The sequence below is a fragment of the Erigeron canadensis genome, chromosome 5, assembly GCF_010389155.1.
Source record: "Erigeron canadensis isolate Cc75 chromosome 5, C_canadensis_v1, whole genome shotgun sequence".
NCBI lineage: Eukaryota > Viridiplantae > Streptophyta > Magnoliopsida > Asterales > Asteraceae > Erigeron > Erigeron canadensis.
Window position 1 is genome coordinate 1,061,546 of NC_057765.1, and position 17,321 is coordinate 1,078,866.

Below are 17,321 nucleotides of genomic sequence, written 5' to 3' on the forward strand. Positions count from 1 at the left end.
GATTCATCGTCTTTAACGTATCTAGTTATGTTATGATTTATGAAAGTGAAACGACTTTTCGATGTGATTAAAACAGTCACGGCATGCTGTAAGGCCATGGATGTAATACTTCTGGATGAATTCTAGTCGATTTAGAAATAGAAATGGATTGGCTTTTCTATTTCTTAGATGAGAAAAGTAAACATCAGCCTATTGTGTATTTGTGTTTCTAAGTTAAAAACGATCGAAAATGAAAACTAGATTATTATGATTATGAGTAGTGATTGATTCCATAACGTTTCCAACAAATTGTTGCCAAAACAAAGAAGATATATATGTTTTTCTATTAATATCGTGAAAATTAAGATCTATATGGGTTATTCAAAGAGATTTGTTTTGGAGTTTTTGTTGAGGTAGATTCTTCACCTAAACTGGGATGTTTCGGTTTAATTATTTTGCAAGTAAATATCTAAAATAGGAATTTTTATTTGGATATATAGGAGGATTATTCCTTTAGCCTAACATGATGTTAGGCTAATCTTGGCCTTTGAATGAAAATCAAGGGTCAAGATTCAAAAATAATTATTGAATCTTGGCCTTTGATTTTCAATTAAGGGTTAAGATTTTCCTAACTTGAGTCAAGTTGGGGAAATAATTTGAGAAAATCCTCTTCCGGATATATATAACTCGAATGACATATGAGTGATTTTAATTCTTTAATTGGTCACCTCAAGGTTTCGTTAAGAACTTTTGAATCTTAAACATCTAGTGAGATTATCATTTTGATAATAAGGTCATTTTGATGATGAGTTTGTAAGTATTTAATGTTTATGTCACAAAGTGTATTTCACTTCATATTTTCTATCATATTTTTGCTAGACAAATATAAACTACTTAAGTTAAAATTTGTAAATGTATTATAATGTGTTCTAACTAAACACCAATAATTGCACAAACACAAAAAAAACTTGTTTTTGAGCAAGCAACATCAACACACCGCACTTACAAAATGAAGTTAGTGTCAAACTAACTAACTAGTCGCTCGATATGAACAAATAAACGTACTCATTGCCTGCAACATCGACATTGTCATCATTATCGTTATTACTACCATTTCATGACTTAAAAATTGGACTTTTTAAACTTAGATTTTTTTAACATCTAAAGATTAAATCTTTTAAATTGGTTTTTCCAACCGAATCAATATATTAGTTTTTACAACATTGATCCATCATAATGACTTGATTTTTTTTTGTATATTAAAAAAATAAACTATTGATAACCCTTAAAACTATTAATAAAACACGATAAAGTAATTTATAATATTATACAAAGAATAATTGTTTTTATGACATTTAGTTTTATGTATATTATGTTTTAACCCTTAGAATTAAAAATAGCAAAATTCTAATCTTAATATTAATTTATTAAAATATTATATATGACATTTAATAATAATAATTACATGTAGCTTATTTTTTTTAGTAAATGACATTGAACTAGTAAATGTATTTTCCTTTTTAATTATTTTATTTTTTAATTTTTAAATACAATCTATGAGTTCTTTAAAAAATGATCTATAACAATCATCTTTTACATATTATATTGTAAAGAATATTTACGGTTTTGTCATTGTACAATGAGATGTATTAAGTTGTTAAAAAAATATAATGATAAATAAATTTAATTTATGTGCCTAAACATGAACTTAATCATAAGATGATGATGACATATGTAAGAATCAAATATCAAAATTAGGAAAGATAGGTTTCACATGTTCAAATTTTATAATTTTAGGTTAATATTTAAGCATATGATTAGGTTGGTTAATTATTTTCTTAAAAAAATAAAAATTATTAACTGTCATTTTAAAAGTACTATCTTCAATAATTTTCTACAACTATTAAAATGAGTTTAACTAGAATCTGAATTGTAATATGATGATCAAAGAAGATATTAGCTAACGACCACGCAACACTCTCTCTTTTACACCAAAAATCCCTTGAAATGCTTTCTTTCGTCCCAAATCCAAAATTAAAACCCCGTTTTCCATTAAATTAAATCATAAATCAAAATCATGATTTCCCAAACAACAATTCAATCAATCACCTTCACTCTGAAACCCTAAAATTCCCAACCAATTAATAAAAGAAAAAAAATGGGGAATAAAATCGCACGAACAACACAAGCATCAGCAACAGAGTATTATTTACACGATTTACCTTCATCTTATAATTTAGTACTTAAAGAGGTTTTAGGTCGATCACGTTTTTTAAAATCTATTCAGTGTAAACATGATGAAGGTTTGGTTTTAGTTAAAGTTTATTTTAAGCGTGGCGATTCTATCGATTTAAAGGATTACGAACGTCGTTTGGCTCGTATTCGCGATATCTTTAATCGTATCGAAAATCCTCATGTTTGGCCCTTTCAGGTTATATACATGTTTTTTTTTAATCAATTTTGATTGATTTTTATTTGATATTTAGGGAGAATTACGTTACGTTATAATGCGTTTTTAACTGTATGCTTATCGTATGTGTATCGCGGTTCAAAAGTTTACGTTTTGATGATTATGTAGTATAAGTAATGCTTTAGGTTGATAGATTAAATGCCTCTAAGTTTAATGCGGAAGAAATACGATAGAATGAGTACGTTTACCGTTTGGCGGTTTAGGATTGATGTCGAATTACGATAGCTGGAGTATATAATTTGTACACTTTTAAGGTGATAGTAGGCGTTAAGTTTGCAATTAAATTCATATTAAATGTTCGTTCGAGAAAGCCTTAAAGTATGACATAATAATTCCATAGTGTCAGGTAGGTTGATCGCAGGAAATATTTTTAATCACTGAAATGTTGATTAGAAAAGTTGGATACATCTGGGTTAATAAAGGGAATGTTTTCAGTACTATTTATCTATATATTGGGAATTTATATCATCAGTGTAGTTTTGTCCATCCAGAACCTCGATAGTAATCGAAGGAGTTATTTTTATTTTGAAACGTTGTGTTAGCTATGATGCCAAACAAAGACCTTATTGAAGAATACTGTAGAATGCTTATAGCCTCATAGGTGGTATGGTGAAGACTGCTTATTAGAATAGTTTCTAGTTTTGTTTACCTGACTCAGCAGTAAGGGTATGGAACTAACATTACTGGATGTAAGGAATGGATTTAGATGTTTCGTCTAAGGTAGCCTTAAACTAAGCTACTTTTCTTATACCCGTTTCTGTGTGGTTGCATTGGAGCCCATTTAAACTCCTCGTTTCAGCTTTAGTATTCAGTGCTTAACATTAGATAATGGAAGTTTAAAATTTGCAACTCATCTGAAAGTTTATTGTAGTTCTCCAAACAACAAACCTTCTATAATAAATGAGTAGTGTAATAGTTCACAAATCATTATAGTGTAAATCTCCTAGGACTTCACATACATATATTGGCATTTTTCCTGTTTAATTTTCTGAACGTGGCATTCATTGACTATATCTATTTTTGATTTGCTGAACCAGTCATCTTTAGGTTTAAGTTAAGGATGCCACTCAAAGTAGCTTACATAAGTTGTTCTCTTAGTGTCTTTTTTTTTATTAAAAAAACTTGAGAAAAAAGTTGTATGTCTATATTGCAGTTTTGGCTTGAAACTGATAAAGCAGCTTACTTGTTGAGGCAATACTTCTTTAATAACCTTCATGATCGACTAAGCACACGTCCTTTTCTCAGCCTTGTTGAGAAGAAATGGTTGGCTTTTCAGGTTTGCCCTTAATTTCATGACGTTTTCGTTATTTTGACAAGAGTAAAAAACTTGGTTTTCTTATGATACTTTCTTGTTGTTTAGCTGCTTTGTGCTGTGAAACAGAGTCATGACCATGGAGTTTGCCATGGTGAGCTCATTGATTCATGAATTTATTTATATTGTAGCTCTACTTGTTATTTCCGTTACAACGCAATTATGATTTATTTATATACAAATAGGTCGATTTTGGTTAACCTAAAGATTTAACTAAATAGGAAAAGAGTTAAATGGTCGAACATGTAGAGCATATGTCATTCATTGAAAGGTATAAACCTTCTACATTTTTATACCGAAAAAGATTGTAAGTTATCATTTAAATTTCTGTAGTATAGATTTTAATCAGACTTAATACTGTATTTATTTATAAAATTGGAAAACGAAACAAAATAATGTTTGAGGGCTGGCTCAACTTGACATTGCTCGGTTTGAGCCAGCAAACAGATTACCCTTTATGCTTTTTTGTCGAGGCCGCGCATTTTGTGACCCGTATGTTCTTTGGTCCCTGATGTAACATAAACATATCTGCAGGTGATATCAAATGTGAGAATGTTTTGGTTACTTCTTGGAACTGGCTTTACCTTGCTGATTTTGCATCCTTCAAACCAACCTATATTCCTCATGATGATCCCTCTGATTTCTCGTTTTTCTTTGATACCGGAGGAAGAAGACGTTGTTATCTTGCACCAGAAGTGAGTTTATTCTATGTCGTTTGCTTCTTCATTTTACCATTAATTTTTAATTGTTAAATTTCATTGACTGCACAAATGTCCTTTTCTACTCTTCTCAATACCTGGCAAGTTTGAAAGACGTGTGATATTTTTTTTTCTCTCTTTGAGCTTGTATCGGACGTCCTCTGTTACCCCTTATGTCTTAATCAGAAGAGAATTTATTTTGTAAGTTGCGAAGTCATATTTTACAAGGAATTGCTGACATTTTTCTCAATGTTTAGAGATTTTATGAGCACGGAGGTGAGATTCAAGTTGCACAAGATGCACCTTTACGGCCATCAATGGACATCTTTGCTGTTGGGTGAGTTTTTTTTGTTCCTCCTTTGCAATATATTTGTTCTAGTTTTCAAGGCATGCTATAGTTTTGGTTCATTATAGTTGGTACCTGTTGATATTCATTCTAAAGTTCATAAACAAGAGAATATTACTTAAAATGCAATACTTCAATTAGAGTTTTAGTGGTGCTGTATATACTTTACGAGCATGCAGTTACTCAATCTTTGATAATTCTAACTATGATTTTTGCAAATATGATTTTTGTAATTAGATTTTATATCCTTACAGCCTTTGCTACTTGTTGCTTTAGGTGTGTCATTGCAGAACTTTTTCTTGAAGGTCAACCGCTCTTTGAACTATCACAACTTCTTGCATATCGAAGGGGCCAGTTTGATCCTAGCCAACATCTGGAGAAGGTAAACTTTTACTATCTTCTCCGATCCTCTTTCTAAGCCTTTTAATTTGCCTTCTTGTTTCTCTTAATAATACTAAAATCTGTATTTTGAATGGAGAAGACATTAAATTTTAAGTTTTACCTTATGTATTACTGTTATAAATTTCGCAACCTACTTTTGTTACTGTTATACATCACCACAATAATACCCAATCTCATTGGTGCGTGGGGAGTTCCTGTTATAATTATCTTTATCATCTATATATGTATATACATAGTATAAAACATTCGGCTGGTGTCTTAAATATTGAATTCTTAAGTACAACAAAGTTACGAACATCTATTTAACCCTTTTGTCTTACCATTTGTATAATTATAGTATTTCTCTACTTACTTTACCTAATCATTTTCATCTATTAATATGTCACCAACAAATAATAAACTTGATTTTATGTACCCGTGTATTAGGCAATCTTAAAGCCGGTGTTAAAGCTGGCCACCGGCCACTGACACCCTTTGCTGCAGCTAATTGAAGTTCACGAATTTTGTTTTTGAATTTGATTTACACTCTAATTTAAATTTTGTTGAGAATCCATCCACCACTGAGCATGTCGCGGGTAGGCTTCTAGTTTCACATATTGAAGAACCATGTCTGTTCTTAAAAGAATAATACACTTAAATTTTTAAAACTAAAAGCACAACAGTTTGAGTTGCTAGACTCTAGATGTGACAAGTTGGGTGGGTTTGGTAACTGGTCAAAGCAGGTTGGGCTGCCTTCAAATGCTTTTGTCCAATGTTTTAAGTTTTTATGTCTAATTTGTATGTTAAATGTGATTAGAAAAATTATAATCTTTTTTAAGAATAAGATCTTATGCGTTAAAAAGACACTGGGTCATTTCACCTTATTAATCCCTTTTGATCTGTTGACTACGAAGCTATTTTTTTATCAACCACTTTGACCCGCTAGAGCTAAACATAACTTGAGTCAACCAATTCTTAATAAATGGGTCAAAATCATCTCCTATTATTCAATTTATTATCTTGATATATGTTAATATATAATCTCTTATCAATTACAATAAATATACGATGCAGATTCCAGATTCAGGAATCCGCAAAATGATTCTTCATATGATTCAGCTCGATCCTGAATCTCGCTGCTCTGCTGAAAGTTATCTGCAAAGTTATGCAGGTGTTGTGCTTCCATGCTACTTTTCACCGTTCCTGCATAATCTGTACTCAAATTTAAATCCTATTAATCCTGATTCGCGGGTAAGAGCGATCCAAGTTTCCATTCCCCAAGTGCAGAGTTATCATTTAACCAAGTTCTTTAATACTTTTATATATCCTCTTATCTTTCATACAGGTAGCAATGTGTCAGTTGTCTTTCCCAGAAATACTTAAACAAATGTTAAGCAACAAAGTGGAAGAGGTTCATTTTTCCGAAAATTCTCAGAATCACAAACAGGGGAAACTACTCCAAACTATCTCCAGTGTATTTAAGAGAAATCACCATCCGTTTCTGAGGGAGGTTACAATGAAAGATTTGAACTCTTTAATGTCTGACTATGACAATCAGTCAGATACATTTGGAATGCCATTTTTACCCTTACCAGAGGATAACACGAGCTGTGAAGGAATGGTTTTAATTGCGTCACTCCTCTGTTCTTGTATACGAAACGTCAAAATGCCTCAATTAAGAAGAAGTGCAGTCCTTTTATTAAAGTCATGCTCGCTGTACATAGATGATGAGGATCGGTTACAGCGTGTGCTTCCATACGTTATTGCAATGCTCTCAGATTCGTCTGCAATTGTCAGGTCGGCTGCTTTGGAGACTCTATGTGATATCCTACCATTAGTTCGAGATTTTCCTCCAAGCGATGCTAAGATCTTTCCGGAGTATATTCTCCCGATGCTTTCCATGCTTCCTGATGATCCGGAAGAAAGTGTAAGGATCTGCTATGCCAGCAATATATCTAAACTTGCCCTAACTGCGTACGGTTTTCTAATTCATTCAATAAGTTTAACAGAAGCAGGGGTTCTCAATGATTTAAGTGTAAACCAGAAGTCGCAAAAAATAACCGGAAAAAATGATGCACAGCTGGCACAACTGAGGAAATCAATAGCTGAGGTTATTCAAGAACTTGTAATGGGTCCAAAGCAAACTCCAAATATTAGAAGGGCACTTCTATTAGATGTGGGTAATCTTTGTTGGTTTTTTGGTCAAAGGCAGAGTAATGACTTTTTATTACCCATCCTTCCTGCATTTCTTAATGACCAAGACGAGCTTTTAAGATCAGTTTTTTACCGCCAGATAATTTATGTTTGTTTCGTTGTTGGTCAACGAAGCGTGGAGGAGTATCTTTTACCTTATCTTGAACAGGCTTTAGGTGATTCAACAGAGGGCGTTATAGTCAATGCGTTAGATTGCTTGGCGATTCTGTGCACGAGTGGATTCTTAAGGAAAAGAATACTTCTTGAAATGATCGAGCATGCCTTTCCATTGTTATGTTATCCAAGTCAATGGGTAAGAAGGTCAGCTGTAACGTTCATTGCAGCAAGTAGTGAGACCCTAGGTGCTGTTGATTCCTATGTGTTTCTTGTTCCACTTATTCGCCCTTTTCTCCGTAGACAACCTGCATCTTTAGCTTCCGAAAGCTCCCTTTTTTCATGTTTGAAGCCACCAGTCTCAAGGCAAGTATTCTACCAAATCTTGGAAAATAACAGGAGTTCAGACATGTTAGAAAGACAAAGAAAGATTTGGTACAATTCATCTGCATCTTCACAGTCTAAGCAAACGGAAACTGATGACATGTACCAGAAAGGTGTTAGAGAATTGGATCAGATGAAGATGTGGACTGATCGGAAGCCTGTTGGCACCACCTTGCAGTCATTTTCGCTTGGCGAAATGGGAAGCTTTGCTCGTACTGCTTCGGGTTCAGTTGATATTTTGGATCCCTTATTTTCAGATAAGTTGAAGTTTTCAGGATTCATGTCCCCACAGATAAGCGGTGCCAGTAGTTTAGTTGGTGAGAAATCTTCAGAAGGCATACCTTTATACTATTTCAAATATGATAACAAGAGAGCATCCGGAAATGCTTCGTTTGCACCAGAATCGTCTTTAACATTGGAGGCTTTTGGTTCTAGTTCTTTATCCACGAATCAGAAGGATCCTGTTAATAGTCCCCCACAACTTCATAGAGTGGTACATGAGTCGGAAGATAGAGAATTGGACCAGACAGTCCATGTCAGCAACAAATTTCAGGAGCTAGGAGTCTCAAGCTCTATAAATGATAACTCTCCCACCGAAATTTCAGGATTACCATCTTTTGGTGGAACCCCTGTAATTCCCGATTCTGGATGGCGGCCTCGTGGGGTGTTGGTTGCACACCTCCAAGAACACCGATCTGCTGTGAATGACATAGCTGTTTCAACTGACCACAGCTTTTTTGTCACTGCATCTGATGATTCTACTGTCAAGGTTTGGGATTCTAGGAAACTGGAAAAAGACATCTCGTTTAGATCTAGACTAACTTATTGTCTAGATGGAAGTCGAGCACTCTGTGCTACAATGCTTCACGCCTCTGCTCAAGTTGCAGTTGGAGCTTCCGATGGCACAATTCATATGTTTTCTGTTGATTACATCTCGAGAGGACTTGGAAGTGTTGTAGAGAAATATTCGGGAATCGCTGATGTTAAAAAAGTTGACATTAAAGAAGGGGCAATTCTTACACTTCTAAATTACTCTTCAGGTGGTGATGATGGTAAAACAATTCTTTATAGCACCCAGAACTGTGGCATCCATTTACGTGATACACGAGAAAACTCAAACTCATGGAATACAAAAGTGATTCCCGAAGAGGGTTATGTATCAGCACTTGTGGCAAGTCCGTGTGGGAATTGGTTTGTCTCTGGATCATCCCGAGGTGTTCTTACATTATGGGATTTGAGGTTTGGCATACCCGTGAACTCATGGCAATATTCGGTTGCATGCCCTATAGCGGATATGTGTCTTTTTGTTCCTCCTCAGAGTACTTCGCTATCTACAACAGTGAGGCCACTTGTATATGTTGCAGCAGGCTGTAATGAAGTTTCTCTGTGGAATGCAGAAAATGGGAGTTGTCACCAGGTAAATCACTAGTATCATTAACTCATACTAGTATATAAACTGTTTTGTAGTAAAATTTATTAGGTGAAAATTGATTTCTAAAGATGTCAAGTTTTATAGTCAGGTGGAAATTGGGTAAATTAGGCAAGTAGAGTAACATGTAAAAATGAGCTGGGATCAAATACGGGAACTCTCTTGAACGGGGTGGCTGGCAAGAAAATTCTTAAAACAATTCCTTAAGTTTTATTTGCCAAATGCCAAATGTTGTTTGTTTGGTATCATTGTAAGCTACATTTGATCCAGTATAGATACAACACTATCCAAACCAACCAATTTATAAATAAATGGTTGAAGTTGTTAGTTACAAAAACGGATCAATACATATCATAGAGTTCAAGAATAAGAAAAGCAAATTTTCTTATTTTTTTGGAAGTGTTATTAAAATGAAAAGCTATATTTTCTTCCCTTTCCATCTTCCTGCCACGTATCAATCTGGTTCGTTTGATACCGATTTATATACTGCAGGTACTGAGGGTTGCAAGTACTGACAGTGATACGGAGATATCTGACCAACCTTGGGCCTTGGCCAGACCATCTAGCAAGACGAATTCGAAAGCCGATTCTAGGAGGGGTGTAAATTACAAGTACAGAGTGGATGAGCTGAATGAACCTCCTCCCCGATCACCTGGAATTCGTTCATTGCTCCCGTTACCTGGAGGAGATCTATTAACTGGCGGCACTGACTTAAGAATTCGTCGATGGGATCATTGCAGGTCTTGGTTATCTCTCTTATGTTAGTTTGGTTGTCTCATTGTTATTATTTAATACTACTGACCTTCAGTTTTTCATAAATGCAGCCCAGAACGAACTTATTGCATCTGTGGTCCATCTATTAAAGGAATTGGAAATGACGAGTTTTATGAAACCAAATCCAGTTTTGGGGTGCAAATTGTGCAGGTTTGTCAATTCTATTTGATTGAAATACCCCCTTAGAAATAAGGAATAAATAGGGACGAAGTTCCTTGTGCTTGTGTAAATAGCATAACATCATGTTTGCATGGGGCTCAAGCTTCTGGTTATTAGATATAGCTATTGTCAATCCAAATGATATAGGGTTAATATTGCTGCGCTCATAATAATGCTCTCCTTACTATTTGAAATTCCAGCTCTGATATATTTCACCTAGACAGGACAGTTTCAGACCACATACTCAACTTCTTATTATATTGAGGGGGCCAAAACAGATAAAAGAATAGTTACTAAAAAATGGTTTAAGTTGTCAAAGTATAAATTTATTATTTTTTGGGACCCTAATTGTTTATAAAATGCTTGATTTTTATGGACCAAAATATTGTTAGTCAACCCCACCAAAGCCAACCTGAGTAAACCTGTAACTTAGTTACGCTTGACCTGCCATTCTGCCCATTGGCACCTTTAACTTCATTTTTTATGTTTAGTTAATCCATTTCAAAAAAAGGAAGTATGTGGTAATGTATTTTTATAGTACTTGTATTATTGTAAAAAAGATAAAGGTAAAGTGAGTCTGACATGACAATCACTTGTTCATAATAGGAAGCAAAAAGACGACCTTTGGCAACTAGGCCGACTGGAAAAGCAGTTCTTGCAGCTGCTGCCACCGACTCCGGTGGCTGTCACCGTGACTCTATTCTCTCTCTGGCTTCTGTCAAATTGAACCAGAGACTACTGTTATCAAGCAGCAGAGATGGTACTGTCAAGGTTTGGAAGTAGAGGATGTACTTATAGTGGCGATTACTTGTACATATATTAGCAATAGAGCTGTTCAAAACTTTATTATAGGTTTTTCTTTTAGTTTAGAATGTTTGCTTACTGTCAAGGTTCTAAGCTCCTGTACCTACTATAACTTTTAGTAACTTATATGACGAGTCTCTTGGTTTACTGTATAGCATGTAAATTTTTTGCCACTTGGGTAAATTGATATAAGTTTCTCTTTCAGTGTGTTATACGTTTCTATTTTAGCTGTGTTGTGAATATAATAGTCAGTTTCCGGATGATCATTATAATGTGGGCTTCACGCAATTTAGGATTGATATCTTTGCGAAACATGTGTCTGGATTACTCATTAGCATGTTTACCTTCTTTCTTTTTCTTAAAGGCAGATGGAAAACATCTGGAGCAGGAAGTTATAGTTACAGAGGTAAAAATCTGGATTCCGCTATGACATAACATGATCAAGCACTATGATGCTTGAATGTGATGAACTTGTAAAATAGTACCATAAGACATCATAGGATAAAAGTGGACATGTAAAACCAGATAATGTAACAGTATATTCTATGTTAATTCACCACGGAGTACTAGTGATGACTGCGTGACTACTCTGGAGACTCTCCAAATTTCATGCTGTACAGAATGCCATGAATCCGCGGTGTTGAGGTTCTTTGCGTTTTCAACGGCATCATCTATTCCTGGGAAGCATTTAGATCCATAATCATTGTGCTTTGATGGAGCATAAATCTGATGTGAACAAGGTTAGCGTTAGTTCATATGTTTATCTCTACTGTTTTGTGGACAACGAGATAATTTTAGTTTTTTTTTGGAAGACCAAGGTTATGTGGTAAAGCTCCTCTAGAGTCTAGAGGTGGCAAAACAGGTGGATTGGGTAGCGGGTCAAATTGGTATTGGGCCAAAACGGGTAATATTAATTAAATCGCGTTTTGTCTAAAAAGATTCTAATCTGTTATGGATCAATTTGTCGAATGTGGTAATAAAATAAATTTTTCAGTGATAATATTTTTTTAAATAATGGTTTTATGCTTTGTAAAAAAATTTGGAAATGTTTAATTATATGACCCATTTGACATGTTCTTGCTAAGCTAATTATAGTTGTTTTATACTTTGACCTAGAGATGAAGCAAGACTCCTAATGGACCTGTTCAAGTAAACGGCAAAATTGCCACATTTGGCTTATTTTTTAGTGAGAAAAGGTCACACCATCCTTTTTATATGACGGTTTCGGTTTTATTAAATATTTTTCTTATTCTTTTTTGTGTATGTGGGATAAGTGGGAAGGTAACAATAAGTAGTATACTTCTTTTGAGGCATAAATTTGTTGCAGCAAAAAAAAATCATGATTCTTCCATACAGGGAGATTAAAGTTATACCAGATGCTTGTACCATGATCTTTCAGGGAGTCCGTCCCTATCTGTAAGTGCTCGTTCTGCCATCATCAATCTGTCATTTATTTCTCTTACTTTCCAAGGTTGAGTTTTCCTCATGAATGCCCAGCCTTTGGTTTCTTTTAATTCCTGTAGCTCGTAATAGTTCATGTTCGGTATTAGTTGTACAAGCTTACATAAGAGAAGATTATTGCCGGACGCTTGACTGATACCTTGATTTCATCATTTATTTGCGTGACTGCTTTTCTCATTTTTCCAATAGATTTGAATAAGGGATCGAGGCTTATTCTTTGATCTGATAATTCAGTGTTCAAATCCTCTGCGGCTTCCTGTATCAGTAATTAAACGCATGGTAACGCATTGGTATGCTTCTAACTACCATCAAGAAGTTATGTAAACATACCTGAAGCTCCTGCACATAGGAATCGTAACTGAAAGGCAATATCTCTTCATCTGCAAGCTGAAGAACAACTAAACCCCAAATGCTTGCCGCTGTCATCAAAATCATCGGAAGTGATAATCAAGAATTAAAGGTAGACAGAAATAGTGTACATTTCTTTGCTTTGATAAGATCCAGTTTTTAGATACTTTTTGAATTGAGATGTACTATATAGGCATTAAAGCCATTGCCAAAGCACATAGAGTCTTAGCTTCTAAGCCAAGTATCACGGGAAGCCTGAAAGTTCATATGCCTCATTTAGTTAGAACTAAACATGGAAAAATGGGATGTTTGGGGGCTGTGTAACATGCTAGAATAGGTTCAGTTAACTTGAAACACTTCTCATCAAACTGATTAATCTGGTGGTAGTTAGTGTATTGAATATGATAAAAGAAAAAACTTACACTATTTTATTAATATAATCTACACTTTTAGATGACGTTTGATTCATTTGAATTGTTCCTTTTAAGCTAATATTTTGATTTACCCATTAGGTAAAACATAACTTGAGTCGTTCCTTTTATAGATGGATTGAAGCTCCTTCCACTAGTTAAAATTAAGATTCGTACAAATTACCTGCTAGGTGTCTACGAAACATTGGGTCGCCAAAGTTGCTCATCCAGACAAAGTCATCATACATGGAGTGGTAGACTGGGTAGCCTGCGACCAAAAAATCCAAGGAGTCAATAACTTATGTAATCTCCCCCTCAACCATATGTTGAGAAAGTATAACGAAATGTTATGTTGATGCAACCTTTTATCTGCCAACACTGGATAGGGAGTGTCTGGAAATTTAGATAACTTACTGTTTCCAAATGATATGTCTGTTGACGGGACGCCAATATGCTGTACAAATGCTGCGTAATCTGATCCTCCACCTCCTAACCTTCCAATCTTTTCCTCATCAAATTTCTTGTCAGGTACAGAAATTTTATATATTCTATTTAAATTTTTAATGTGCAAATAGATGTTTTTTATTCTGATTTTAGAAGTAAGACGTTAGTTCTCTGTCAGCTACTTGAAAGGCAGGAAAGTACTTCCAAAACATTTACCTGGGGACTATTGGTATTTTGTACCCATGATTCGTAGACTGTTTGTGATAAGTTGTCTGGGTCTTGAACCTTCAAAAAACGTTGTTGAATTAATGTACAGATAAACGAACTGCTTATGTGCCAGAACAAGGAGGGGGGATAAACCTTTACATCTACATTTGTAATAAAAGAAGGTCTAGTAACAGGTCGAAGGGCTATTAACAGGTCGTAACATGTATGTCCCTCTGTTCGGGTTGGGTTCTCTTTGAACACCTTTTGTCCAAAACGTTCTTAGAATAGCTGGTGTGTAAAATATGACTTGGTATTTGGCTTTCAGAAATAAGCGGTTGAAAATGTCAATGTGTATGTTTATTACCTGTTTTGTAGCTTCTATGATTAACTGATCAAGCTGTGGAGTTGCAGAGGCCCGAAATCCTGCGCCAGAAACCGCTATGTCAATGTTCAAGTAAGCAACAGCCTTTGATGCTAGCATTTCTCGGTTTTCTTCAACCCATTCTGTTGAGCCTACCTGAAATACAGCGTAGAATTATTGATGTTTCAACTTTTTCATTTTAAACTGCATGTGTAGTGCAAGATAGAAATTGACCAGTCCGTATTCCTCTGCATCCCAATTGCAAAATATGATAGTTCTTCGAGGTTTCCAACCCTGTTTCTGAAGCTTTTCTAGCCTTTCAGCAACCTGAATATTATATGTTTTTGTCAGCAACTCAGCACAAGTTTTAATAAAGGTGTGTCCTGGCCCCTGGGGAGTTACCAATATTGACCTCTTCACTGGTAAACGGGTCAATTTCAGTTATACTTTGTTATGAAATAAGTTAAAGTGACAATTTTTTTTTTTTTTTAGCTAAAGCACAAACAGGCTGAATGGGCCAATCATGTCGAAAGCGTTCTTTACTTTAGGTACAAGAGGGAATGTATAAAGTGTATTCAAACTGCATACCTCTTAAATAATATTATTTGAAGGGTTAGATTATCATAACAATCTAGTGTTTTTAATGATATTTTTTACATTGGTTATATATAAAATCTAAGAAAATGTAAGGAAAAGTTTTTGAAGGTCATCGTCGATGACCCAACTTGAGTACTTGACTCATCTTAAAGTTAACTGTTTTAACTTTAGACCTCTCACCCCACCTGCCAGTATGATTTGGATTTACCTCAAGCAAAGCAGCAGTGCCACTGTTGGGATCAACAGCTCCAAAGGTCCAAGCATCCCGGTGATTACCGAGGACAACAAATCTGGACACAAGCACACGCAGTTAAAGCTCTATTTGGCATATTACTTGGTGGATAAACTGTTACTTTCTCCAAGTCCATTTATATTGAAAGATAATTATCATTACCAATAAGTGGATGCTACTAAATTACTGATTTCGAGTCCAAAGGTAGATTAGATATTTAACTAGAGTTCATTTATGACACGTGAACTATATCTGAAGTCCGAATTTTATAATTTTCATGATATAATATGCAGGTTTGTATGATTAAGTGCTTCGTCCCTGTTCTGCCGTCGTGTTACATACTCACATGTATGATGTATCCACTTTCAGACACTTTCTAGGTGGTAATTTTCTTCTCACATTGCTCTCACGTAACTAGAGGTGCAAGATGGATTTGCAGATGGGCTAGTTAATGGGCTGTGTTTAGTTGAATCCGAAAACAATTTTTCTAAATGTCACACGTAATTGGGTTAAAAATTTCCACTCTAGATGTAACTTATCATGTATTTATTTTTTCAGTTGAGGTAAACATGAGTTTAATGGACTGGAAACATAATATACAATCAAGTACCTATCAGGCTCTTCTGCTCCTTCAATTATGCCTATCACATTCTGAATTGTACTTATAACTTGTTTTGCCTGCAAGACCAATATAATTTATTAGCAAAAAGCAAATATACATTAATCACTGAAACTTGCAATTAAAATTGTCATTCTTATGTACTGTTGGATTAAAATTTCGATCTTGTTACGGTAGTTAGGTAATCTTAGGTTTATCTGAACAATCAGCTTTTTTTTCACCATAAATCTTTATACCTGCCTCTCCAAACCTGGTGGTTCATAGCTATCGCAAAATTAGAATCCTAATCAGTGCCGCTTTTTAAAAAATCTATATTTTGATTTTATTTGAAGCTTCAGTCATTATTGTATCTGCCATTACCTTGTAACTGAGGTCTATAATCCCAGGTCCCGGTCCAACCCTATAAACCGGAGCATTTTTATCGCCCTGCCAACCATTTTTAGCCATCACTCCACCTATGGACCTTAAGATTTCCTCACCATCGGCACCCGAAATAGGCAATGAAGGTATTAATGGAACATCTCCCCCCTCTTCCACCTCTTCATCAGATAACCTCTCACATCCCTCGATACTACTAGGCCAGCCTGGCGTTGTAGGGTCACCTGCCCCGTTAAACACGCTACCCACCTGGACGCCACTTGGTGGCATCCACTTGTCATCTGGAAACCATTTTGTATCCCCCCCTGCCCCACCATAATCTTTCCTATCCGTATAAATTAATACTCCAGTTGCACCTGCATCATATGCGTTTTCAACTATATCCCCTCTATATATCTCTCCGTATCTTGCCAACACGATAGCACCTGAAACATTGATCCCCATCTCTTTAAGTGTTGTGTAGTCCTCCACACGCCCGTAATTTACATACGCTGCTGGTCCCTTTACAGTACCTGACTTGGCGTATGCATGAAATGTGGGTTCCACTTGGTCTGCCACGTCAGCATATGGGTCTCCTTCATAGACCTCTTGACGGAGAGTGAAACTGATGGGTGGTTCTGGGGATGGGCGGATTAAAGTCAAGGAACGGGAGTCTGGGTAAGTGAGTAAGACGGCATATTCTGCTAGGTGTGATTTGATCTGATTATTGGAGAGAGTCGACAAGACATACAAAGCCGCCTCCTCGTTGGCTTCAGTACCGGCGAGGTGAGGACGACGGGTGAGGGTGTAAAGGTGGCGCGATATTGATTCATTGTTGGACAGAGATGGAGATATGAATAGTGAGTGGTAGTATGATTTTGGTGGGGTTGAACTGAAGAAGAAAGATAAGGTGGTAATTATGGCAATGATGCTGCTTATGATTTTGCTTACCATGGTAATGGTGCAATTTCAAGGATTCTGTTTCTGGGTTTTAAATCCCTTTCTTTTATTTTATTTTTTATAATTTAAATATATAATAATTTAATTAATTTTGAATATCATTTTCTAGACTTTTTGTTCCTTTCTTATTTCCAATAAGAAGAGTGAGGCGTGTTTGCTAACTTTTATTTCCTTTACCTTATTTTATAGGTATCATTGCATTGATGAGTGTTATTGATAGGGATATGGTAGTGTGTGGTAACAATAATAAAACATTATATGTCATTGTCAACAGAGTCTTTA

The 17,321-nt window shown here is 35.3% G+C and overlaps 2 protein-coding genes across 3 annotated transcripts; one reads left to right on the forward strand and one right to left on the reverse strand.

Annotated features, from left to right (window-relative positions):
• The first annotated feature begins 1,933 nt into the window (after nt 1–1,933).
• Nucleotides 1,934–11,247, forward strand: LOC122599440 (serine/threonine-protein kinase VPS15). Its single transcript, XM_043771953.1, has 11 exons — nt 1,934–2,410; nt 3,603–3,725; nt 3,810–3,855; nt 4,296–4,456; nt 4,717–4,796; nt 5,082–5,187; nt 6,261–6,437; nt 6,532–9,294; nt 9,799–10,046; nt 10,131–10,230; nt 10,846–11,247. Exons 1-11 carry the CDS (start codon nt 2,138–2,140, stop codon nt 11,020–11,022), a joined length of 4,254 nt encoding a protein of 1,417 aa, XP_043627888.1. The 5' UTR covers nt 1,934–2,137; the 3' UTR covers nt 11,023–11,247.
• A 194-nt stretch (nt 11,248–11,441) lies between these two features.
• LOC122600871 (probable glutamate carboxypeptidase LAMP1) lies at nt 11,442–17,098 on the reverse strand. 2 transcript variants are annotated; one of them, XM_043773651.1, is made up of 12 exons: nt 16,083–17,098; nt 15,714–15,781; nt 15,080–15,161; nt 14,509–14,601; nt 14,278–14,430; nt 13,923–13,991; nt 13,677–13,764; nt 13,447–13,530; nt 12,835–12,923; nt 12,644–12,760; nt 12,417–12,560; nt 11,442–11,769 (listed from the first exon to the last, which is right to left on the reverse strand). In XM_043773651.1, the coding sequence occupies exons 1-12, from the start codon at nt 17,031–17,033 to the stop codon at nt 11,587–11,589; spliced, it is 2,121 nt and encodes a 706-aa protein (XP_043629586.1). In that variant the 5' UTR covers nt 17,034–17,098; the 3' UTR covers nt 11,442–11,586. The 2 variants fall into 2 exon arrangements, with proteins under 2 accessions (XP_043629586.1, XP_043629584.1); XM_043773649.1 differs by having other exon boundaries at nt 13,677–13,782.
• Nucleotides 17,099–17,321: the final 223 nt, after the last annotated feature.

Coding starts and splice junctions, on each gene's coding strand:
- LOC122599440 (XM_043771953.1), top strand. CDS start 2,138: ATGGGGAATAAAATCGCACGAACAACACAAGCATCAGCAACAGAGTAT. Junction 4,457..4,716: donor GTTGTTATCTTGCACCAGAA/GTGAGTTTATTC, acceptor CTCAATGTTTAG/AGATTTTATGAGCACGGAGG. Junction 4,797..5,081: donor ATGGACATCTTTGCTGTTGG/GTGAGTTTTTTT, acceptor TTGTTGCTTTAG/GTGTGTCATTGCAGAACTTT.
- LOC122600871 (XM_043773649.1), bottom strand. CDS start 17,033: ATGGTAAGCAAAATCATAAGCAGCATCATTGCCATAATTACCACCTTA. Junction 13,992..14,277: donor TCATAGAAGCTACAAAACAG/GTAATAAACATA, acceptor CGTTTTTTGAAG/GTTCAAGACCCAGACAACTT. Junction 12,561..12,643: donor AAATAAATGATGAAATCAAG/GTATCAGTCAAG, acceptor TACGAGCTACAG/GAATTAAAAGAAACCAAAGG.